Raw genomic sequence first — 25,792 nt, 5'->3', positions numbered from 1 at the left:
TGCAGCCTGCAGTGTTGGCGACCTTCCAGATGTGCCATCAGCAGAAACTGCCGCGTGTGTCAAAATCCGAGATCGAGCTGATGGCCTTCGGCTGCCTGTTAATCTTAGGACGAGGGGTCCGCGCCAGGAAGGATTCGTGATGGAGTTAACGGGGGACTGAGATCCACACATCGCATCGCACGCACACGCTGGGGGAGACGAGCCCGCTTCGTGCCCCCTCAGTGAGTGTCTGGCGATCTAAGATGGATGGGACTGGCTGGCGCACGGCGGGCCAGGTGATGATGACGATGGCGTGTTTCACCCCGTCTGCAACTGTTCAAGCCGCAATTCCGACTGGCCGTCCGACGCGCATCTCCATTTGTCTTCACCGTCCGAATGAAGGAGCGGCGGAGTGCCAGGTAATGAACCTATCCCAGAATTATCGTCACTTTCTTGCATGTTTGTGAAATGAGACAGCGACACACAGCAAATTGGAAACTGAAAAAACAATAACTGCATTTTAAATTCTAGAGTCAATTATCTTGTTTTCCAGACATAAAGTACATAGAAAGACATAAATTAACGAGTTCGTTTTAGCAGATGAATTTGTAAAACTCATACATTCGAGATACCCAACATTGATTTAGTAAACCACGTTTAGTTCCAGTGTCCATTTATTTGGACCCAGGCTGGAGACTACATGAGTTTTTACACTCGTTTGGCTATGTGCCTGCGGGAATGGGGGTGCTCGGGCTCTGACCCCACAATTCAATGACATACTGCGGACATTAAAGGGTTAATGTATCATCAACCAGGGTTTTGATGTTGTTTGCTTTAAAAGTCTCCACGAAATAAATCAACATTTATGGACAGGTGGTCCACTCGACCTGGTTTTGAAATGTACCGGGAGATGGACTGTAAGAAGACTTGCTTGTTAACCGAAATCTGCAGCAAGTCAACTTCGTCACCTATAAATATATATGTGTGTGTATGTGTATATACTGTATATACACCTGAATAAAATCAAAAGTCTTTGTGTCTGTGTCTCCGTCCAATTGCTAGGCCTCTGTCATTCCAACAGATGGCATATCAAAAACATTAACACTGCTTAAAAGAATCCCTTACCAAATGGCATATGATAAGAGACATATGCATTGCATATGTCATTCCAACAGATGGCACATCACAAACATTAGCACTGCTTAAACGAATCCCATACCAAATGGCATATGACATGAGACATATGTATTGCATGTGTCATTCCAACAGATGGCACATCACAAACATTAGCGCTGTTTAAACAAATCCCATACCAAATGGCAAATGACATGAGACATATGCATTGCATGTATCATACCAACAGATGGTGCAGCACAAACTTTAGCGCTGCTTAAATGAATCCCATACCAGATGGCATATGACAAGAGACATATGCATTGGATGTGTCATTCCAACAGGTGGCTCATCACAAACATTAGCACTGCTTAAACGAATCCCATACCAAATGGCATATGACATGAGACATATGCATTGCATGTGTCATTCCAACAGATGGCACATCACAAACATTAGCGCTGCTTAAACGAATCCCATACCAAATGGCATATGGCAGAGACATATGCATTGCATGTATCATTCCAACAGATGGTGCAGCACAAACTTTAGTGCTGCTTAAACAAATCCCATACCAAATGGCATATGACAAGAGACATATGCATTGGATGTGTCATTCCAACAGGTGGCTCATCACAAACATTAGCACTGCTTAAATGAATCCCATACCAAATGGCATATGACATGAGACATATGCATTGTATGTGTCATTCCAACAGGTAGCTCATCAAAAACATTAACACTGCTTAAAAGAATCCCTTACCAAATGGCATATGATAAGAGACATATGCATTGCATGTGTCATTCCAACAGATGGCGCATCACAAACATTAGCACTGCTTAAATGAATCCCATACCAAATGGCATATGACATGAGACATATGCATTGCATGTATCATTCCAACAGATGGTGCAGCACAAACTTTAGCGCTGCTTAAATGAATCCCATACCAAATGGCATATGACAAGAGACATATCCATTGGATGTGTCATTCCAACAGGTGGCACAAACATTTGTAAGAATTCATTTAAATATGTGTAACATGCCATCTGTTGGAATGGCCAATGTCATGCGTTTTATTAATGCATTCATTGCAGAATACATTCCATTGGATGGTGCTCTACAAACATTAACACTGATGTCTTTGTAGATTACTCAGGGTTCAAGCCTTGTCAGATGACTATCACAGTTAGTGAATATATATATATATATATATATATATATATATATATATATCCATCCATCCATTATACAACCCGCTATATTCTAAGAACAGGGACACAGCGAATCACAGCCAATATTGGGCACAAGGCAGGAAACAAACCCTGGGCAGGGCACCAGCCCACCGCATGTATATTGTGTGTGTATATATATATATATATATATATATATATATATATATATATATATATATATACTTATATATAAAAACAGGCACTCAGTGGCACAAATAGCAATATCAGAACATAAAAATAGCAAAGGAAGGTAATCAGCCAGGTTGAAGGCTCTGTTGAATAGTCAGTACTTAGGTGGGACCTCCATTTTCGGGTCTGCTCTCTCCAGAATGAGACGACCATTGTGGGGATCACTTTGGCTTTATAGTGGAGGGACCAGAAAAGGGGGGGGGGGGTCAGTTGACCTCAGTGGGTGGTTTCTCAGGGCTATGGGATGATACTATCAGTGACAGTGACAGTACCCCCTTGTGTCCTCATGGTAGTGCTTAACTCCCATGAGCCCGGATATTGAGCCTCAGATGTGCATACATGACAATAGATATAGTCAATTCAGTCACAGCTACCTGAAGGAGTTGGGGCCCCACCATGGTAACCCCGTATAATTAAAAGCAAACAATGAACACAAAAAACATGCGATAAATGTGGAGTAGCCTTTTCAGACTGCAGTTCAGAATAGAATGAACTCCAAGACAGCCGAACTGCTGGTCATATGTCTTCTTGGCACGAAGGGGCATGTCCAAGCACCAGGCAGCCCCAGGACATGCTGGAGAGCTTACGTCTCCCAGCTGGACTGGGAATATCTCGGTAACCCCCCCCCCCAAGGAATTAGAGGAGGTGGTTGGGAAAAAGGAACATTTGGGCATCTCCCCTAAGACTACTGCTGTGACGACCCTGACCTGGATAAGTAGCAGAAAGTGGATGGATGGATGGGTGGGAAAGTGAGAATTCACCAAATTACCTCATCAAATACTCTTTCAAAGAAGGGGTCCGAACACTTGATGTGCTTAGTGTGGGGACATTCAGAAGGTGCGACTAATTAGGCAAAGCCCCAAGTGCAACAAAAAGAACCAGTGAGGAGCAATTAAAAAGAGATTATCACCCAATCGCGTCATCCATATGCCCCAAGGATGTTGGAGAAGAAAGCACCTTCCAAAAGTGGGCAAAGAAAATGTTTATAAGAATGTTAATCATCCAGGAACAAAAAATGAAACTATTTAACCTCCTCTTGGTTCCCATCCCTCTTGGATGATTCATTCCCATTTCTCTTCTCACAGTTGAATTGCTCTTATTATCTGCATTTATTTATAGACTACTTGTGGCAACTTCAGAAATAAATAAAGACCAAGTGCCAAAGTTACTCCATTTTACCCTTTAGCTGAGCGCTACACACCGTGTAGAGGCTGCAGTACGGCCGGACTGAGCAGTGCGCCCACCTCTGAGCAAATCAAGTGATGACATATGTGTAGTTACTGCGTGCGAGCTAATAACGTCTGTAATGAGGAGGAAAAACACCAAAGCCCCGCATTATGTAAAAAAACAAGTACACTGAAATAGTTTTATCAAGTTAAGTGGTAATCTCAGGAAATCCCTCGATATTTGGATAAGTGCAAGCTTACAAGAACTTGAGGACACACACCCTGGAGGGCTGATGAATGATGGAGATCTGCTGGAGAGCCAACCGAGTGTGAAACGCCATCAAGGCACTCGTTGGCAGGGCTCAGAGATTGATTTAGTCATTGAAGATTCAACTGAGGATGGCAGCAGAGTTTAGGAGCTTGGCAGCAAAACAAGAAAACTTGATGCATTTGAGATACCGGGGATTAGGCTCTGTGTTCAATTAACAAAGGGCAGGAGAAAGAGAAAGGTAAGAGATCTTAACAACATGGCACAGTGACAAAGAAATGATAGAAATAAGAGCAAGCCCTTCAGAGTCGGCACGTCTCGGGGTAGAAATGGGAATACAACTGGAGAACCAAGGAGGACATTTTATGACGTTTAGCATTTACTCTGTGCTTTAATCTCCAGCGTGCCAGTTCAGTAGGCCTGGCACATCCATCTATCTATCTATCTATCTATCTATCTATCTATCTATCTATCTATCTATCTATCTATCTATCTATCTATCTATCTATCTATCTATCTATCTATCTATCTATCTATCTATCTATCTATCTATCTTATCCTGCCTAGTACACTAAATTAAAATCTATCTATTCTTCTCCACTATTCTAGGAATAGAAATGTGAAACAAGTTAGTGACTGTGAAACATATTTATTCGGTCCCCTGTGCTTCATACATATAAGTAAGCATCATTGACCTCAGCATTATTGTTTGCAAAGTACCATCTACTGGAATTTATTTTATAATGCATGTAATAATAAAATGCATTGCATTTCTCATTCCAACACATGGCACATCACAAACATTTACAGTAATAAATTTGATTGAATTTTTTATTCCAACAGAATGCACATTGCAAATTTTAACACTTATTTCATGAATCCCAAACCAAATGGTATATAACAGAAACATAGCAAATAACTGGACACACAGATATAGAGACATACACACAGACACTTGTCCTGTTATTAAAGTGGATAAACTGATTTCTATCTATCTGGCAATTACTCTCTCTCTTGGATGTATTCAGAGTCAACATTTGCCATGCAGTGTGCCCATTCGGCTGCTGTGTCTCTGTTATATACCATTTGGCATGGGGTTCATAAAAGCAGTGTTAATGTTTGTGGTGTGCCATCTGTTGGAATGACAAATGCAATGCATATGTCTCTGTTATATGTCATTTGGTATGGGTTCTTTAAAAACACTATTAATGTGTATGATGTGCCATCTATTGGAAATGCAGTGCATTTTAATTACAACAAATATCTGTAATATGTCATCAACAACTGGATGGACACACAGACACGCAGACATTTGTCCTTTTATTAATATTTCTGTATATTGTCTTTCACATCAATCTGTCTATCTATCTATCATATAGTGCCTTTCACATCTATCTATCTATCTATCTATCTATCTATCTATCTATCTATCTATCTATCTATCTATCTATCTATCTATCTATCTATCTATCTATCTAATCCTGCCTACTACACTAAACTGAAATCTATCTATCTATCTTGCCTGCTAGCTAATTACAGTGCCTTTGTTTCTCTCTTTCCGCCCGTTTTATGCCACCTCTTATTATCTATGTAACTGTTCATGCCAGTCACTGTCTGTGGCTCCCACTATTCAATATAGCACCTTTCACTTTCTACCTGTGTTTCACTCTTCATACAGTATATTCTAATACTGGTCTGTCTGTCTTTCTGTCCTTTAACAGTCTTTTATATTTAGCTAATGTCATATTTATGTCTGTCGGTCTCCATTACGATCTGCCTTGAGAGTGTGTTTGATTTTACAGCCACCGTCCCTTTCTCGCTGTTTCTCCGATACTTTCCTAACTGCACAGATCAAGCTCTCCTTTTTTTCCCCTTTTGCTAAAATTTCCTACCAAAGCCCTTTAAAAATCAAAACCGGTGTCAGTAAAGAAAATAAAGGCAGCCCCCTGCAGGCTGATGAAGACTGGCCTTGTAAATCCCGGTTCTGCCCATTACGTAACGGGTTAACGAATCGAAGTCTTCTCGCTATTCTCCACCCCACGAATTTTGAATCGACCCCCTACCCCCCACCTTGCACCCTCCAGCCGGCGCCATGTGGAGCGGACAGACGAGTAAAGGGGGCTGAAATAACAAGCAGATCTGGCGGCGTATTGGGGGCGGGGGTGCACATTTTGCCAGATTTGTCACCTCTCGCTAAAATAACAGCACGTTCGAGGGGGTCTCCTGGCTCGCGCGGTGTGGTCCGCAGGCGCGGCGCTATTTGAAGGTGCCTGCAGTTTTTTCACTTGCTCTCTCCTGACGCCCCGCTCCCGCACTTGTAATACGGCCCGAAGAACTTTTCTTTTCTTTTTTTCATTCATTCTTTCTTTTTTTTTTTTAAGAGCATTGTGCTGCCTTGCCACTTTTCAAAGGGTTTTAAAAGGAATGTTCTTTTGTTGAAACATGTTTGAATGAACTAACTTTCATATTGTCCAAAGGGCAGAAAAAAGGGGCATTGTGTAAGACAGCTACGAGTCTGTTTGCTCTTCCATCTTATTAAAAGTAGAAATAACTGCGACTTTATTTATGTCCTTTTTATTCACCCGTCAGCTGGCTCAGCTGTGGGGCTACTTGAATAGTGGCCTGCGCGCGCGTCACCATGGCAACAGCGGCATTACGGCCCCGGTCAGCCTGGCAACCCGCAGTCGGCTCAATGGCCCATTGTGCGCTGGCCAAACGGGACACTCGAACGACGGAGCAACATATGGATCGGAATAATTAAAAGGCGTGAGGAAGAGGGGGACACGTTTGGAAAACTAAAACTCGAAGCTTTGGAAGGCTTGGCTGTAGCCGGGTGCCGATTAGACTTGACAGTTGTTAATGTTACAAAGTCCGAAACTTTACAAAGCGCAAACTGTGACGTCACAGGGTTAGTTAAGCTTATTTTCGCCTGCTTTAATGTCGTTACGCGTTTTCATGTTCATTTCCTAAATTCCTTTCACTTATAAAGTTTGAAATAAAGACCAAGTTTTTCCTCGATTTCCACTTTTTGCTCCATAATTGAAAATTACAAATCGAAAAAAATTCAGACGTTGTGATTAAAGGGCACATTGCAAACCTTCAATTTAAGGGGGTTTGCAGACATTTCTCTATATGGTCCCCCCATTGGGACACAGCAGTGGCAGTTCTACTATTTAGGACTTTGTCGCGTATCTCCTCACATGCACTGACTGCTTGAAGTCTGCCATTCACAGACATCAGCAGGTGCTGAGAGTCTTCTCTGATGATGGCTCTGCCAGCCCTCTCATGCCATCATCTATAGCTCCTACTTGTTTGTCCCCTCTTCATGCTCAATTAGATTGACATCAGGTGACTGAATTGGCCATTTGTGAATTTTCCATTTTTCAGCTTTGATAAACTCCAGTGTGGCCTCAGCAGTCAGTTTGTCTCTTTATCTTGTTGGAGAATGAAGCGCCGTCCAGTGAGTCTGTCATCATTTATTGAACTCGAGCCGATCAGATGTTTCTGCACACCGCAGAATTCATTGTAGTTCCATCATCAGTGAAGTGTGCCAGGACCTGTGCCAGCCATACTTGCCCAAGCCATAACAACCCCAGCACCGCCATGTTTAATAGATGAGGTGGTCTGCTTTGGATCTCGGGCAGTTCCTGGTCGTCTCCAAACTTTGCTCTCGCCATCACTCTGGTGAGGTTCATCTTAGTCTCTTCTGTCCACAAGACCTTTTCCCAGAATTCTTCAGGCTCTCTGAGGTCCTGTAATCTGGCCGTCCTGTTTCTCTGGCGTTCATCTTGCAGTGTGGCCTCCTCTGTGTTTCTGTTCATGAAGTCTTCTGCTGATAGTCGTCTCTGACACACACACACATCGGCCCCCTGAAGACTGTGTCTGGTCTGTCAGACAGGCGTTTGGGGGCTATTTCTTGTCCAGAGTGAGGATTCTTCTGTCATCAGCAGTGGGGGTCTTCTTTAGCCTGCCAGTCCCTTTGTGATTAATGAGCTCACCAGTGTGTTCTTTCTTCTTTATGATAGTCCAGACCAGGGGTGGGCAAAGTCGGTCCTTGAGAGCCGCAGTGGCCGCAGGTTTTCACTCCAACCCAATTCCCTCATTATAAACCAATCCTTGCCAATCTCAGACCTTATTTCATTTTATGGCCTGTTAGTCTACAATGTTAGGTTCTTATTGTGCAGATTTTTTCCTTTCCAAGGCTATCATCCAAATGATTTGAAGCCTAAAACAGATCATTTTCAGTCTGTCACATTTTTCTATTAAGCGTTTTATTAAATAAAATCAAAAAGTGCATGATGAACGCACATGGACACAAGTTAGATGGAGAACTGCTGGCCGATTTGTCATTTACATCTTATTGCTAATGAGGAGCCATTAAAGCAGGGAGTGCAGCTGTTTAAGAGTGAAATAAGCAATTAAGGGTGGGGAACCTTAGCAAGCGAGACCACCAAAATGAAGCATCAAAATGTCACTTGAGCAATAAGGGCTTCATCAGCAGTAATTGACTTCTCATTAAGAAACCGGGTTGGGACAAAAACCTGCAGCCACTGCGGCTCTTCAGGACCGACATTGCCCACTGCTGGTCCAGACAGTTGATTTTGGTCCTCCTAAGGTGTTACTGATGTCTCTAATGGTTTGATTTTCATTTTTATAGCTATTATACAAGTATTTTTGGCTGATACCAATTACAGAGGTGACTTACAACATTTGAGCACAAAGGCAGGTGAAGGGACTTGCTCAGGGTCACATGGTGTTAGTGGTGGGATTGCAGCCCCCAATCACAGGGTCTCAGTACTTTCTGAATCCACTACATCAATAATTAAGGCAAGATCTCTGTCATGTTCTGGCAAAATAATACTTGTTAACATTAAGAGACATGAATTAATGCTAATGTGATGAAATTATTACTGATTTGATCATTATATGCATTTGTTATGAAGTTGCTCATCCATTATAAAGTCAAGGGGGATCATCTCCAGATCAACACCAAAATGTACTAAAGGGGGCATAGTGGGGGCATATATTTATATAAGCTGTGCTACCCATCAAAGATGGGTAGAAATCTAAGTAATTGACGTAGGCCTCAGTTTTAATGTTTGCAGGGCACCATCTGTTGAAATGTAATTTGTATTTTGCATATAGTAATAAAATGCATTCCATTTTCTATTCTAACAGATGGTGCATCACAAAAATTTGTAGTAATAAAGTATGTTTCTGTTATGTGTCATTTGCTAAGGGATTTGTAAAAGCACTATTAATCTTTGTGATGTGCCATCTGTTGGAATGACAAATATAATGTGTTTAATTGCTACAAGTATGTGTGGTGTGTTGCCTTTAGGGTAAGAGAGACATCACTACTGGATGAGCATACTGACACTTGTCCTTCACATCTATCTATCTATCTATCTATCTATCTATCTATCTATCTATCTATCTATCTATCTATCTATCTATCTATCTATCTATCTATCTATCTATCTATCTATCTATCTATCCAGGGCCGCTGCTGGCCAAATGGGTGCCCTAAGCAGAAATTTACTTTTGTGCCCCCTCCCCCAAATATTACGGAAGTAAAAATAAAATAATAAAAAAAACACCTACTATAGGGGCCAAAATAGAACTTTATTTAAATGGGCGCGTGCGTCATCACGTGTGCTTAGCCTACTCTGCGTTCACCATAAAATGCAATATATACGTTTATATTTTTGTTTATTTGTATATGTATATTATTAATTTTAATTTATTATTATAATATATAAAAACGATTTTTTTGAGCAGCTGAAATGGTGCCCCCCTGGGAGTTGGTGCCCTACGCAGACTGCGTACTCTGCATATAGGGAGCGGCGGTACTGTATCTATATCTATCTATCTATCAATCTATCTATTATATAGTGCCTTTCACATCTATCTATCTATCTATCTATCTATCTATCTATCTATCTATCTATCTATCTATCTATCTATCTATCTATCTATCTATCATATAGTGCCCTTTTTACTGCAAATAATACATTTTGTTCCTACAAATGTTTGTAATGCGCCATCTGTTAGAACGACAGATGCAATGCATATGTGTCTGTTGTATGCCATTTGGTATGGGATGCGTGAAAGCAGTGTTAATGTTTGTAATGTGCCATCTGTTGGAATGACAAATGTAATGCATGTTATTACTAAAAGTATTTGTGATGTGTCATTTGTTGGGTAACAGACACATCACAACTGGATAAATACACAGACACTTGTCCTTTTGTTAAAGTTTATGCATCTATATAGTGTCTTTCATGTCTATCTATCTATCTATCTATCTATCTATCTATCCAGCCTACTACACTAAATTGAATCCTGCCAACTACGCTATCTATAATATAGTGCCTATCTATCTATCTATCTATCTATCTATCTACAGTGCGACAGAGGCATAACAAATGGATGGATACACAGACCCCCGTCCTTTTGTTAAGGTGGATCATATATACTGTTTGAGGAACATATAACTCCAGTTGTTGACTTGGCCTCCAAATTCCCCAGATGTCAATCCGATGGAGCATCTGTGGGATGTGCTGGAAAAACAAAAACAAAAACATGGGAAGCATGACTTTTCTTTCTCTACCATTTCAATTGACAAATGTGTCAATAGGCACATCCCTCTTTGTCCCCCCAGTCAAGAAGGGCACCGTCCGAGACCTTAAGGTGGTCCGCGGAGCTCAATAGTGAATGTGCCGCTTTGTCTGCAAATGAAAACTCTTTGATAGGCCTAAGTGCGCCCGGAGAGGCTGAGAGAAACTTATTTTAAACTTGTAGCTTCCTAGCAATTAGGCTGGGAAAAAAAAGTAGGGCGGAGCGTCCCCGTCCCGAAAGCGGAGAGGGCTGGCCAAGGACGCGCTCCGGCGGCGGCGCAGCGAGGCAATGGGAAGCAGGTTGCATGTGCGCTGACATCCCTCCGGGGAAGGACTGTTGAGAGACGCGCTGCTTCGCTGATAAAGACTGCAGGGTGAAGACAAGAGAAGAGAAGAGCAGACAGTTTCTTGCGGATATTCGGCTGCCTCGGAGGACTTTTTTTTTCTGCAGACGGAGGAACTTTAAACAGCTCAACAGAAATGCAAGTCGCGGAGACAAGGGGAGGAAGTGCTAAGTCGGAGTTTGTGCACTGAGAAGACCTGCCTCTGCCTAGTTGTTAATGTAATATCAACAACTTCCCCATTCGAACTCATTGGATTTAATTTTTTTCCCACTCCGAGGGACCATGCCCACTGGTAAGAACTGTTCCGCCGTCGTTCTTTGTGTCGCCTGGTGGTTAATTTTGCGGTTCGGTTACTGCAGTAGTTCGTTCGTACTCACGCTCGCACAACTTGATTAATTGAGAGCATTGTCGCGGGGAAATGTGTGTGGCGAAAACACCACAAGGACTTTTTCTTTAAACTTTTTTTTTATTATTATTAATATACTGTCAGAGCACTGACTTGCAGCGTTGTCCCGCCCGCCTTGTTACCTTGATTGGGCACGGTGTCCCGTATCGGGGAGGTTCAGTTGAATCGCTCACCATTCGTATTGTAGCACCCAAGATACCTAATCCATTTTCGTGCTATGTTTAAAATTACGACATTTCAGGAGATTCTCGTCCATTTGTAAGACACTGAGTTACAGGCAGCGAGCGACACCGATTCTTCTTTGTCCATTGGGTTTGAAAACGCGTAGCACTCGAACCGTACGGGAGATCGCGGAAGACGCTTAAGGGGCTACGCTGATCAATAATTGAATTAAATCACAGCCCCGTGCATCGCGGCAACCAGGTCGTCTTTGAACCGAGATGAAGGCTTCTCTTAGTTCTTTTTCCTTCCTTTCTTATGGCCTTTTAAACGTGCTCAGCTGTTACTGATCTGTGCAAATAGTTTTTGCTTTGTGCAGCCTTTTGTGCTCGGGGTGCCTGTTGCGAATCCTCAAGTTAAATTCTGTTTATTATTATTATTTTTACTTATACGAATCGAACCGAAAATGCTCTATTTAGGATCGATGACATTTGCTTTGGAAAGTGTAATCCAATCCCGGCCGCGGCGACACCAAGTCCGGGTGTCTTGGGAGTGTGCAAGTGCGCAGCTCCGAAACGGTCTTGCGCACTTTGTGTTTAGCGGCCGCTTTGATCGCCTTCCGACTCCCAACTCTCTTCCAGTTATTTCACAGACAAGGACCCGTGCATCGATGCACTCAATCCTGCACACACACCAGTGGTCGCAAAAACAAATACTGTATTACGGGGCATTATCTGCAGAATGAAAAAAATGCAGTGAGAGGAATTACTATTAAATCCCCCTCCTGGCGGATTTCCTTCAATATTGCTGCGCCCCCACACAAATTCCTCCTGAATTAGTTTCACTTTTGTGAAAATGCAGTTTGTATCCTTTTCCAAAAAAAAAAAGCAAAGAAATATGTAGCTAATTGATTTGGCTTTTATCCACAAGAGTTTAAATGCTTAAAGGGGAAGTTCAGAAATATTTTTGAAAAGGGGGCTGCTGTCTCATTAAAAATAAAATACAAATAAAGGTTCTAAAATGGCACCTTACTGGGTTGTGTGGTAAAACCATTACTTGACAAAGAACCATTTCATACTGTGAAGGGTTCCCTGCATGTGAAATTGGTCCTTGGAGCTTTGAATAGGTTTGTAATATTTTTCGGGGGGTGGGGGGATAAAAAAAGGCAGATATGGACAGATCAAGAAAAATCCCAAACGTAGCCCTCTGTTATTATATGACTAGAAAGCACTTTGGATGCGAAATTAAGCCGATGTCACATTACATGACTGCTAGTAGGAGGGGATGTTGCACTTGATGGCCACAGTTGCTGATCTTGTTGCCTGAGGATGTCAATTTACACGACCAGTAATCACATTGGATGTCAAGTCGTTGTCACGTTACATGACTTCTGGTTGTAGGGGATGTCGAACTTGATGACTGTGGTTGTTGATCTTGTTGCCTGAGAATGTCAGTTTACACGACTAGTAATCGTCAAATTAAGCTGATGTTGCAGTATATGACTTCTGGTTGTAGGGGATGCCAAACTTGTTGCAGATTTTGTCTCCTGAGGGTGTCCATTTGCTGGACTAGTAATTGATTTGGGTGTCAAGTTAAGCCAGTGTCATACTTTACAACGTCTAGTTGGATGGGATGTCAAACTCGATGACTGTGGTTACTGACCTCTTCTCCTGAGGGTGTCGATTTACGTGACCAGTAATCACTTTGGATGTCAAATTAGGCCGATGTCACATTACATAACCTCTGGCTGGAGGGGGATGTCAAACTTGAGGACCACAGTTCCTGATCTTGTGACCCGATGGGGCCAATCTACACGACTAGTGATTTGCTTTGGATGTCAAATTAAGCCAATGTTACATTATGTGAGTTCTGGTTGGAGGGGATGTCAAACTCAGTGACTGTGGCTGCTGATCTTGTTGCCTGAGGATGTCAGTTTACACGACTAGTCATCACATTGGATGTCAAGTTGATGTCACGTTACATGACTTCTGGTTGTAGGGGATGTCAGACTTGACGACTGCGGTTGCAGATTTTGTCTCCTGAGGTTGTCCATTTGTAGGAGTAGTAATTGATTTGGGTGTCAAGTTAAGCCAATGTCATACTTCACGACATCTAGTTGGATGGGATGTCAAACTTGATGACTGCCATTGCTGATCTTATTGCCGAAGGATGTCGATTTACACGACTACTAATCACATTGGATATCAAGTCAATGTCACATTACACGACCTCTGGTCAAAGGGGATGTCAAACTTGATGAGCACAGTTACTGATCTTGTCACCTGAGGGGGTCAGTTTGCACAAGTAGTGATTGTTTTGGATGTCAAATTAAGCCAATGGCACGTTATGAGACTTCTAGTTGTAGGGGATGTCAAACTCGGTGACTGTGGTTACTGACCTCTTCACCTGTGGGTGTTGATTTGCATGACCAGTAATCCCTTTGGATGTCAAATTAGGCCGATGTCACATTACATAACCTCTGGCTGGAGGGGGATGTCAAACTTGAGGACCACAGTTCCTGATCTTGTGACCCGACGGGGCCAATCTACACGACTAGTGATTTGCTTTGGATGTCAAATTAAGCCAATGTTACATTATGTGAGTTCTGGTTGGAGGGGATGTCAAACTCGGTGACTGTGGCTGCTGATCTTGTTGCCTGAGGATGTCAATTTACACAACTAGTAATCACATTGGATGTCAAGTTGATGTCACGTTACATGACTTCTGGTTGTAGGGGATGTCAGACTTGATGACTGCGGTTGCAGATTTTGTCTCCTGAGGGTGTCCATTTGCAGGACTAGTAATTGATTTGGGTGTCAAGTTAAGCCAATGTCATACTTCAAGACATCTAGTTGGATGGGATGTCAAACTTGATGACTGCGGTTGCTGATCTTATTGCCGAAGGATGTCGATTTACACGACTACTAATCACATTGGATATCAAGTCAATGTCACATTACACGACCTCTGGTCAAAGGGGATGTCAAATTTGATGAGCACAGTTACTGATCTTGTCACCTGAGGGGGTCAGTTTGCACAAGTAGTGATTGCTTTGGATGTCAAATTAAGCCAATGGCACATTATGTGACTTCTAGTTGTAGGGGATGTCAAACTCGGTGACTGTGGTTACTGACCTCTTCACCTGTGGATGTTGATTTGCATGACCAGTAATCCCTTTGGATGTCAAATTAAGCCTATGTTACATTATGTGAGTTCTGGTTGGAGGGGATGTCAAACTCGACGACTGTGGCTGCTGATCTTGTTGCCTGAGGATGTCAGTTTACACGAGTACTAATCGCTTTGGGTGTGAAGTTAAGCTTATGTCATGTAGCACAACCTCTGGTTGGAGGGGATTTCAAATTTGATGATTAAAATCTCGCCACCTGAGGATATCAATTTATGCCACTAGTAATCACTTTGGATGTCAAATTAAGCTGATGCTACATTACGTGATTTCTGGTTGGTGAGGATGTCAAACTTGATGACCTCTTCACCCGAGGGTTTTGATTTACATGACCAGTAATCACTTTGGATGTGAAATTATGCCGACGTTGTACAACAGGACTTTTAGTTGAAGGGGTTGTCAGATTTGGTGGCTGCAATGGCAGATCTCGTCACCTGAGGATGTCACTTTACAGGAACAGAAATCACTTTGGATGTGAAATGAAGCCGATGTCACATAACATGACTTCTGGTTGGAGGGGATGTCAAACTCGACGACTGTGGCTGCTGATCTTGTTGCCTGAGGATATCATCCTACACGAGCACTAATCGCTTTGGATGTGATGTTAAGCTTATGTCACGTAACACGACTCCTGGTCAGTGGGGGGATATCAAATGTGATGACCACAATTGCTGATCTTGTCACCTGAAGGTATCCGTTTACACGAGAAGTGATTGTTTTAGATATCAAATGAAGCCGATGGCACATTATGTGACTTCTTGTTGGAGGGGATGACAAGCCTGATAACCACAGTTGCCGATCTCGTCACCCTAAAGGTGTCGATTTTACATGGCCAGTAATCATTTGGGATGTGAAATTAAGCCGCTGTCACATAACAGGACCACTGGTTGGAGGGGGTGTCTGATTCGGTGACTGATCTCGTCACCTGAGGATGTCACTTTACAGGAGCAGAAATCGCTTTGGATGTCAAATTGAGTCAAAATCGAACCCGGGGCCCCACAATGTCGAGAAATAAAGGTGTTGAAGTGGCACTTGAGTGGGCTGTGGGGTGGGACCGTTTCACTCTGTGACGGGTTCTTCGCCTATGAACTTGGTCCTTTGAGCTTTGAATGAGTTCCTAATATGTGGAAAATTGTGGTGCAGAGAAACTGACGGATCAGGAAGACCTGATCATGGCCAGTTATTATTACGTGTATGCAGGAAGGGTCCTTTCAAACTCGGGGACCCCCTTGGTATTTTATAGATCTGTCATTATCTGTTTGTGGTTATTAATGGAGCCTGTTACTGATCTAAATAAAAGCCTGTGGACCGTTCCCCTATGGCGTCGCTCTGAATTGCCGCTCCGGCACGCGTTATCTTGCATTTGTTCAAAGCGTGCAGCTGAACTCTCGCTACTCGTCTCTGCTCTTTACAAAACTGCAAGTGATTCGGAGTACCCAGCCTGCCAAATATGGGCCTAGTAGGAGCGTCCAATATTTTAATGCCACAATTAAACCAGTTAAGGCGATTGAAAGCTCGTGCGGAATGAAAAGAAATCCACAAGAAAACCCTGCAGCTCCGTCGGGCTGTATCTGCACATGGCGGTCCACCAAACGTCTCCAGTTATGGCCACGAGGAGCCCTGACGGCCGCTCCATCATTGGACTCCCTCCTGGTTATTAATTTGCTCTTCGTGGGAAGGAACCGGCAGGCTGAGCCTTCGTCTCGTGCTAATGGAGCAATCCACAGTTTAAGGGAGCCTCGCTTTGCTGTTAAATCCGCTCGGATCTCCTCGGGAGGAGCAGACTCTTTATTCAGCTGGTGACGCACCTTTCTGCTTCGAGCGCCAGGTAATCGTAAATTAGGCGATGGTTGTGTCGTTTTTATGTAACGGCAATCGATAAGCGACACGGTCAGATACAGTTAACCAGTGCTGGAATTTAGTTGGTGCTTTTATATGGTGTCCTTCATGTGTAAAACCGCGTTGCATAGGTGGGCACGGTTATGGAGTCGCAGCTGGAGAATGAACCGGCAGCTGGGACATTTTTATATAGTGCCTTTCATTGTGTTCAGACTCGTAGTCCTCATAGAGTGCAGTGGAGTTCTTATTTGCTTGTCTGACCAACATGCTGCTGTCACTCGCCTCATATGTGTTGTGTAATGGCCTATACCATTTAAGTCCATATCACATGACTTGTAGGGGATGTCAAACTTGGTGACCGGTATTGCTGATCTCGTCTCCTGACGATGTCAATTTACGTGACCAGGAATTGCTTTGGATGTCATATTAAGCTGATGTCACCAAACATGACTTGTAGTCGGAAGGGATGTCAACCTTGGCGACTGGTGTTGCTGATCTCATCTGCTGAGGATGTCACTTTCTGCCGATAGAAATCGCTTTGGATGTCAAGTTAAGCCGATGGCAAAATATGTGACTTCTAGTGGGAGGGGATGTCAAACTTGATGAGTGCAACGCTGATCTCGTCGTCTGAGGATGTCGGATTACATGACTAAAATTCCGAGGGTATGTCAAATTAAGCCGATGTTGCATTACGCGGGGGGTGACGAACTTGACAATTGAAGTGCTGATTTTTGTCATCTGAGGATGTCGGATTACATGACTGAGACTCATTGGGTATGTCCAATCAAGCTGCTGTCACATTGCAGAACTGCTAGTTGAAGGGGGTGTCAAACTTGACTACTGCAGCTGCTCACCGTGTGGCCTGCGGTGGTCCGATTACACAACTATTGTAGATGTCTCTTGGTATGTCCTGTTAGATGAATGAATCACAAGTTTTCAGCATACTTTCACGTTGCAAATGTGCCCTTTTTTCTGACAGCCAGTGACATGCTGCCTAATGGAGCTGGTGCCTGTGTGAAGGCTTTATGGGGATGCCGATCTGAGGTGTAGTCTTCGCCCCATTTTCCATTCTGTCATGTTACTGAAAACACCAAATATCAGATGACTGTTAGTGAGGTCCAACACACCCATGTTGCCTGTTCCACGTCGCAGCATTATATGCATTGTACTTCCAAGTGGTCATCCATTGCTCCTCAATTGTCATGCCCACAGAGTCTGCCCCTACTGTTATGTTCCTCGTAGGGTCTGGTACAAATTTTGATATTTTTGTGTTTGTTAGTCATTTCCCAAGAATCTGTCTAACTATACTCATTAATTTCATTCATGAAAAATTTGGAATGAAAAATGCAATGCTTACGTCTCTGCAATATGCCATTTGGTATGGGATTAAAAAAAAAATCAACATTGTTTGTGATGTGCCACCTGTTGGAATGACATGCAGTGCCTTTTATTACTATAAATATTGGTGAAACATCATCTATTAGAATTACAAATGCAATGCATATGTTTCTGGAATATGCAGTTTGGTATGGGATTCATAAAACAAAAATCAATGTTAATGTTTGTGATGTGCCACCTGTTGGAATGACAAATGCAATGCCTGTTAGTACTACAAATGTTGGTGAAACATCATCTGTTAGAATTACAAATGCCTCTGTTATATGCCATTCGGTATGGGACTCAAAAAAGCAGTGTTAATTTTTGTGGTGAGTCATCTGTTGGAATGACCAAGACATGTATTCTTTTAAGGTGAAAAGAAGATAGATAAAAGCTTTATCTATATGTACTGCATATAAAACTAGCTGTGGAATCCATCTAAGTAAACTTTAGTAATCAAAGTAAACCACAACATTACTGTTTAAAGTGCACCAATTGACGCATATGTCTTTGTTATATGCCATTTGGTATGAGATCCCTAAAAGCAGCGTTACTGAGGCATCATCTGTTGGAATGAAAATTGCAATGCATATGTCTCTTATGCTCTTATGCTATTTGGTATGAGATTCATAAAAGCAATGTTAACGTTCAGATGCGTCATCTGTTGGAATGGAAGATACCACAATATTACTAAATATTGCACATTCCATTCACATAGAATTAATCAGATTCACACCTAGTTTGGTATCTGCATACCTAACCGGCTTATTTATTCTACTCCAGATGGTTTATGCACTGATTCTCACCAAAAAAAGGGACACCAATTTTAGCACCATCCAATTCTGGAAAAGTTCACCTGACCATAATAACCCTTTGCTTCCTTTGTTTGAGCCAATTTGTCACTTAATGTGACATTGGCATCAGCAGAAAGAAGGAAATAACAAGCCATTTAAAGTTTCATTATCTCAAAGACTTCTAATTCCAAAAGTGGCTGGAACAAAAACCTGCAGGCACTGTGTGGCCCTCCTGGAGTGTAACTGAGGACCCCTTCCCTACTAGGAGTGTGTCTAATGCATTTGTTTCTATCAGGGCTGTTTCTTATTACTAACCTTTTTTTGGGGGGATCATAGGCAGTACACCGATAATCCCCCCCCCCCCACACACACACACACACGCCCGTGCCAGTCCTAAAGGCTGACCGGACCCCCAAGGACCTGCTCAGCTCACTGCACTTCTCCTGCTATGTAACAAGACGCCGACCAAGTCAGTGCTGGTAGGTATAGCAGTAGTTGTCTAATAGATGGGCCTTAAAGCCCACACTCTAAATTGTTCAGAAAAGGGGGCTCGTCTGGCAGCCCTCTGTATAAACCAGCCATCCCAAATTGTGCCAATCCTTTTACTTTGATCATATGCAACTAAATAATTACAGAAGCTTTGTGTAGTGGAAAAGTCGAAAACTCTGCAGCTGTTCCCGACAACCATAAACTCTTGACACCCGCGATCTGCAGGGCTTTTGTATTTTTTTTTCTTTTTCAAGATCATAGCAAATTGTACGCTACGGGGGCTAAGGCGGGGGAGCGCACGTTTCTGGAGAGACAGTTTTATTTGTGCCGCTTTGTGGTTTCTGCCGTCTTTAAATATTAGGACTCGCAGCGGCATTCAAAGCCCGTGTCACTTGTGTATGCTAACATCTGTTCTGCAGCTCAGATTTATTGCCGTTTCACTGAAGGCTGGAGGTGAACGTTGGGACGGCGCCCAAAGCGAGCAGTTTAATGGGCAGAGCTCGGTTTGATGACTGTGATGGGACCTGTCTCGGGGGAGGCAGAAGTTGCTATACTTCAGAAACTTGGAACAAATAGGAATGTTTAAGAACAAAAACGACCAGGTTGACTTACCTGTCATTGTCCGATTGTTTTTTGTTTTTTTTCTATGGGCACAGAAATCCGTGACAGGCATTGCCTCGTGTGCTCCGCAGAGGGATGGCGAGCTGCAATGTGCGATGGCTGGCAGCTGATCTCAGTTCCAGTGATCGTGAATTTCATTGATATTTGGCCCGAGCCCTGAGGTCAGATATTTGGCGTAACTTCGGCAGGGTGTTGTTAAAGAGACCTTCCCGTCCCAGTGATGACACATTTCAATCGTGTTGCGAACAGCCCTTTCCACCTCCGTGGGTCATCGGAGCTCTTGTAGTGCTGCTATCGTTTAAATGTTTTTTGCATTAGTCACATTGTGTGTGTGTGTGTGTGTGTGTGTGTGTTTATTTGTTTTTGGGAAAGACTTCCGTTTTCCGGCGTGGCTGTTGATTTTTTGATTTTTTAAAATTTTATTACTGCAGTCGGAGAGTAGGAAGTTTGAAGGCAGCAGTTGCGTGTTTTTCTGAGTGCGCATGTACTAGCGGCTAACGGTAATATGGAGTCACTTTATCATCCCGTCAGTTTTCACCGGAGATCGCAGTCGTTCCCTCAAGCCCGATACGAAAGTCTGCATGGCAAGGAGTTCTCAACCTCTGTTCTTGTAAGACCCATGAGGAATACATGATTATGTAAGAGTCTCTCTACATGATATTTTCTCTTTTACTGCAGATGCTTCTTTTTGAACTTACATTAACTAGCAGAATTATTTTTGCTGTTAGTGCTTTTTTTCACTGATTTTTATTTTGCAAAAGCGTTTTTGTTTCATTAAATAAAAAATACTTTGCTAGTGCCCTGAATTTCTTCACTCACTTTAATAAAATGACAAGTCTCTGTGTCTTAGCGTGTCTGTCTGATTGCTGTGTCTCTGTTATCCAACAGATGGCGCATCACAAATATTAGCACTGCCTTCACGCATCCCCTACCAAATGGCATATAACAGACACAGGAACACTGCAAATGTTAGGCAGAAATCGGCTTACCCACTTAAATTAAAAGGACTAGTGTCTGTGTACCTGTATGTCCATTCGCTTACCATGTCTCTGTTACCTGTTATATACATTTTGGTATGGGATGTGTAAAAGTAGTGCTAATGTTTGTGATGTGCCATCTTTTGGAATAACGAATGCATTGCATTTTATTGCTGCAAATGTTTTAGATGTGCCATCTTGTTGGAACGACAATTGAAATGCATACAACTCTGTTATATGCTGTTTGGTATTGGATTCGTAAAAGTGTCACTGATGTTTGTGATGTGCCATCTGTTGGAATGATATGCAGTGCATTTTATTGCTACAAATGTTTGAGATGTGCCATGTATTGGAATGACAATTGCAATGCATACAAGTCTGATATATGCTGTTTGGTACTGGATTCGTAAAAGCATCACTGATGTTTGTGATATGCCATATGTTGGAATGACATGCAGTGCATGTCTCTGTTATTTGCCATTTGGTATGGGAGACCTAAATGTAGTGCTAGTGTATGTGATGTACCATCTGTTGGAATAACAAATGTTGTGCATTTTATTTCTACAAATGTTTGAGATGTGCTATCTGATGGAATGGCAATTGCAATGCATACAACTGTTACATGCTGTTTCGTATGGAATTCAAAAAATTGTTGGTTATGTTCCTGATAAGCCATCTGTTAGAATGACCTGCAATGTGTATGTCTATGTTATATGCCATTTGGTATAGGATTTGTAAACGCATTTGTAATGTTCGTGTTGTGCCATCTTTTGGAGTGAGAAATGCAGTGCAGATGTCTGTTATATGCCCTTTGGTATGGGATTTGTAAAAGCGGTGTTAAGATTTGTTATGTGCCATCTTTTGGAATGACAAATGCAGTGCAAATGTCTCTCTTATATGCCATTTGGTATGGGATTCGTAATGTTTGCGAGGCACCATCTGTTGGAATGACATGCAATACATACGTCTGTTATTTGCCATTTGGTATGAGAGTCTTAAAAGCTGTGTTAATATTTCTGATGCATCGTCTGCTGGAATTACAACTACAATGCATTTTATTGCTACAAATGTTGGAATGACAAATTCTTTATTACTAAAAATGTTTATGCACCATCTTTTAGTGGTTGCAAAAATGTTTTTAACAATTGCATAAAAGGACAGATTTTAAGTTCAATAGTAAAATGAACTGAATTGGGAACTACTTATGTAACTGTAACCTCCTTGTTCTGGCCATGAATGATGCCCTAGTTACTGAAGTACCATCCGGAACTTTCTAATTGTAGCTTGCTCATCGACTTTTGGTCTTTACCAACAGGCTCTTATGGCAACCAGCTCTCCGGCACTACCACCTGCCCCATCCACCTATCCATTACCTTACGTTGCTTATCCAGGGAAGGCTCATGGGGGCAGGTGGAGCCTGTCATGGCAAATATATGGGCATAAGGCAGGAACGATACCTGGACAAGGGTGCCAGACTATCTCAGGGGAACATGTGCACACACACACACTCACACGCTGTGGCCAATTTAAGAAAGCCAAGTCACCTAATAACCTGCATGTCTTTGGGCTGTGAGGGGACCCGGCCGAAGCTGATTAGTTGTATCATTGTGTGCTGCTTGAATGTTCTCCCCATGTCCACATGCTGTTCTACTGGATGCTCCGGTTTCCTTCCTCATTCAAAAGTGTGTTTGCCCCCTTTGATGGACTGGCACCATGTCCAGATGGTGTTCCTACCTTACACCTCATTTACATTTTTCTGCTTGGCAGATGCTTTTCTCCAAAGCGACTTACAAAAGAGGTAAACATCATCGAGTAACGTTGGGCGTCGGCCTGTTTGCATGATGATTGGTGGATTAGGCAGAGGCTTCCTCACGACTCTGCAATGGAAAAAAAAATGAGTTTGAAAAATGAATGGGTAGGTGGGTAGGGTCGTAGTCTGGCTGTGTGCTGCGAGGGCCCGTCAATGGAAACGTGGACATTTCCTATACTAGGCGTTTTATTTTTCTCTCCTTGTTAAGTCCCCTTTACAAGCGGGGGTCCAGGGTGTGCACCCAAAATGACCCTGATGTCACTCGTTCTCCTGAGATGACGCTTCCTCGATCGGTCCTTTAATCGCAGAGCGGTCCGTCCTCCTCCTGCACACTCCACTCTGCACTGATGCCCTACTGACCTAAATGCGAATTAGGATGTTAAATCCTAGGCAGCTGTCCTTGACGGATAATCACTTTCAAATGTTTCCTTAATCAGGATTTTTTTTTTTATTTTCGTCTTTCACTGGAGTTGGATTTCAGGACCACTACAGCGCGTCGAACACCGAGTCCGAGCCGAGACTTCCCGTCGATCATCGCTGCTCCCTCGCTCTCCAGATCGCTATCAGCCGCCACGCAGTCCTCCAGGGGACCAAAAGGTGCACTCGTTGTGAAGGGGAACTTCTCCTGTTACACCCTCAGACCCCTGGGATTACTACGCCGGCTTCCTGGCCCGGTTGGATATTTTCCTGCTCACTGCCTGTGAGACGTTTTCCTTACGTGTCGCAATGCACAACACTTTGCCTTTTTTTTGCACGCACTGCAATATGTGAAGTTCTTCCAGCCTTCAAGGGGACGCTAAACTCCTTTATTAATTTAATAGCCGAGTTTGACAGCTTGTGGGAATCCGGGAAGGTGAAACGTCCGCCGGGTGGACCGCAGTTTGGGAGACTTAAGGACTACGTCAGCGATGTGGATGGGAGCAACACTGGAGCACCCCAAGGAGCAGGCCCGTCTCCTTAACCTCTGCACTCTGTACACCTGCGACTATACATAGGACAGCAGGCTGGGTCTTTGGCAGAAACTGTCAGATGATCATGGGGGGTATTGATTGGGGGGGAGGGGGGTGGAACAAAGGAGAAGAGTCACGGGGAGAACTTTGAGAATTGTCCGCAACTCCATGTAAAGTAAAGTAAAGTCAAGGAACTGCTTGTTGACTTTCACCACACCAGAGAGCCTCTAGGCCTGGTCTCTAGTCAGGCAGTAGATCTGGAGGTGGTGCACTCCTACAAGTACATGGGGGGGGGGTCCACATCAGCGAGTGTGTTTACATTTACACACAAAACAAATTAAAGTGTGCATCTGTGTGTCCGTCCAGCTGCTTGGTCTCTGTTCTGTGCCATTTCGAATGAGATTTATAAAAGCAATGCTAATGTTTGTTATGCGCCATCTGTTGAAATGATATATGCAATGCACATATCTCTGTGCCTCTTTTTATGGGATTCGTAAAAGCAGTGCTAATGTTTGATGTGCCATCTGTTGAAAAAACAAGTTCCATGCACATGACTCTGTTATGTGCCTCTTTGTATGGGATTCGTAGAAGCAGTGCTAATGTTTGTGACGCACCATCTGTTGGAATGATAAATGCAATGCACATGTCTCTGTGTGTCTTTTTACGGGATCAGAAAAGCAGTGGTATGTTTGTAATGCACCATCTGTTGGAAAAACAAGCGCAATGCACATGACTCTTATGTGCCTCTTTGTATGGGATTCGTAGAAGTAGTGCTAATGTTTGTGATGTGCCTACTACACTAAATTAAAATAGAGCACTATATGATAGATAGCTAGATATATCTATCTATTCTGCCTACTACACTAAATTAAAATCCATCTATCTGTATTGCTAGCTATCTAATTACAGTACCTTTTGTTTCTGTTTGTTCCTCTTTTATGCCATCTTTTATTACCTAAGTAACTTTTTATGCCTTTCACTGTCCGTGGCTCCCACTATTCAATATAGCACCTTTCCCTTTCTGCCTGTGTTTCACTCTTCATATATTCTAATGGTGTGTTTTGTCTGTCATTCTGTCCTTTAACAGACTTTTTATATTTAGCGCCTATCATATTTATGTCTGTCTGTCTGTGTGTCTCCATCCCTTATCAGCCTGCCTTGAGTGTGTGTTTGATTTTACACCCACTGTACGTTTTTCGCTGTTTCTCCGATGCTTATCTCATTGCACAGATCAAGCCCTCCTTTATTATTTATTTATGTTTTCTTTTCCTAAGGTTTCCTACCGAAGCCATTTAAAGATCAAAAGCGATGGCAGTGAAGAACATAAAGGCAGCCACGTAAATCCCGGTTCTGGCCACTACATAACGGGTTAACTAATCAAAGTCTTCTCGCTATCCCCCCCCCACCCCCTCAAATTTGAATTGACCCCCCTCCCCCCTTGCACCCTCCAGCCAGCACCATGTGGAGCGGACAGACGAGTGAAGAGGGCTGAAATAACAAGCAAGGGGGGGGGGACACATTTTGCCAGATTTGTCCCCTCTGGTGGGGTCTGCTGGCTCACGAGGTGTGGTCGGCTATTATATAGTGCCTTTCCTATCTATCTCTCTGTATTATATATTCATATATGGTGGCTCTGAGGCTAAGGATCTGCGCTGGTATCCCAAAGGTTGCCGGTTCGAATCCCCGACACTACCAAAAGAGATCCTACTCTGTTGGGCCCTTGAGCAAGACCCTTAACCTGTAATTGCTCCAGGGGCGCTGTACAATGGCTGACCCTGCGCTCTGACCCCAAGGGGTATGTGAAAACTAACAAATTCCTAATACAAGAAATTGAATAAGGCGAAATAAAGAACAAAAAAAAATTATATCGCAAAGCATTTCTGTGCGTCATATTCTTATTTATTTGTTTCTTCTTTCTGGTGCCTAGAACCCCATATACTGTATTTACATGATTTAGTTTGGAAACCGTGGTCCTTGGGGCCAAGACAAAATATAAAGGTGTTTGGTTACCTGGATTTCTTGTTTGAAAGGCATATGTGTTAACCATCATACTATTGAGCCACATGGTGGGGTTTCTTGGTCAGTAGACCACCCTGTAGCATTTTATATTGTCAAACGGCGATACAACAGTAGTGTCATAAAATAAATTGGGTTGTTGCTTGGCTGGCTGTGCGTGTGTGTGTTTTAGTGGTGTATGTTTGTCGAAGCGCGTGTTAAATATCCCAACCCGCGAAACACCGACTGGACCTTCAATATTCTAACCAGTGGTGT

At 42.9% G+C, this 25,792-nt stretch overlaps 1 protein-coding gene across 2 annotated transcripts in view; it reads left to right on the top strand.

Moving 5' to 3' along the window:
* Positions 1–61: 61 nt before the first annotated feature.
* The window catches only part of LOC114666194 (pleckstrin homology domain-containing family G member 1), a 131,995-nt gene continuing 106,264 nt past the window's right edge, over positions 62–25,792 (top strand). The window contains exon 1 of one of the 2 annotated variants that reach the window (XM_051919273.1): positions 62–398. Coding sequence is in view for 1 of the 2 variants with exons in the window: in XM_028820959.2 (XP_028676792.1) it covers positions 11,198–11,207 (10 nt within the window). In the remaining variant the exon portion in view is untranslated. Of the gene's footprint in view, positions 399–10,805; positions 11,208–25,792 lie in introns of those variants that run through there. The other variant, XM_028820959.2, reaches the window with a different exon arrangement.

This window comes from Erpetoichthys calabaricus, chromosome 15, assembly GCF_900747795.2.
Source record: "Erpetoichthys calabaricus chromosome 15, fErpCal1.3, whole genome shotgun sequence".
In the NCBI taxonomy this organism is placed as follows: Eukaryota; Metazoa; Chordata; class Cladistia; order Polypteriformes; family Polypteridae; genus Erpetoichthys; species Erpetoichthys calabaricus.
Note: the sequence above shows the minus strand (reverse complement) of the source record. Positions and strands in the feature narration are given on the sequence as shown.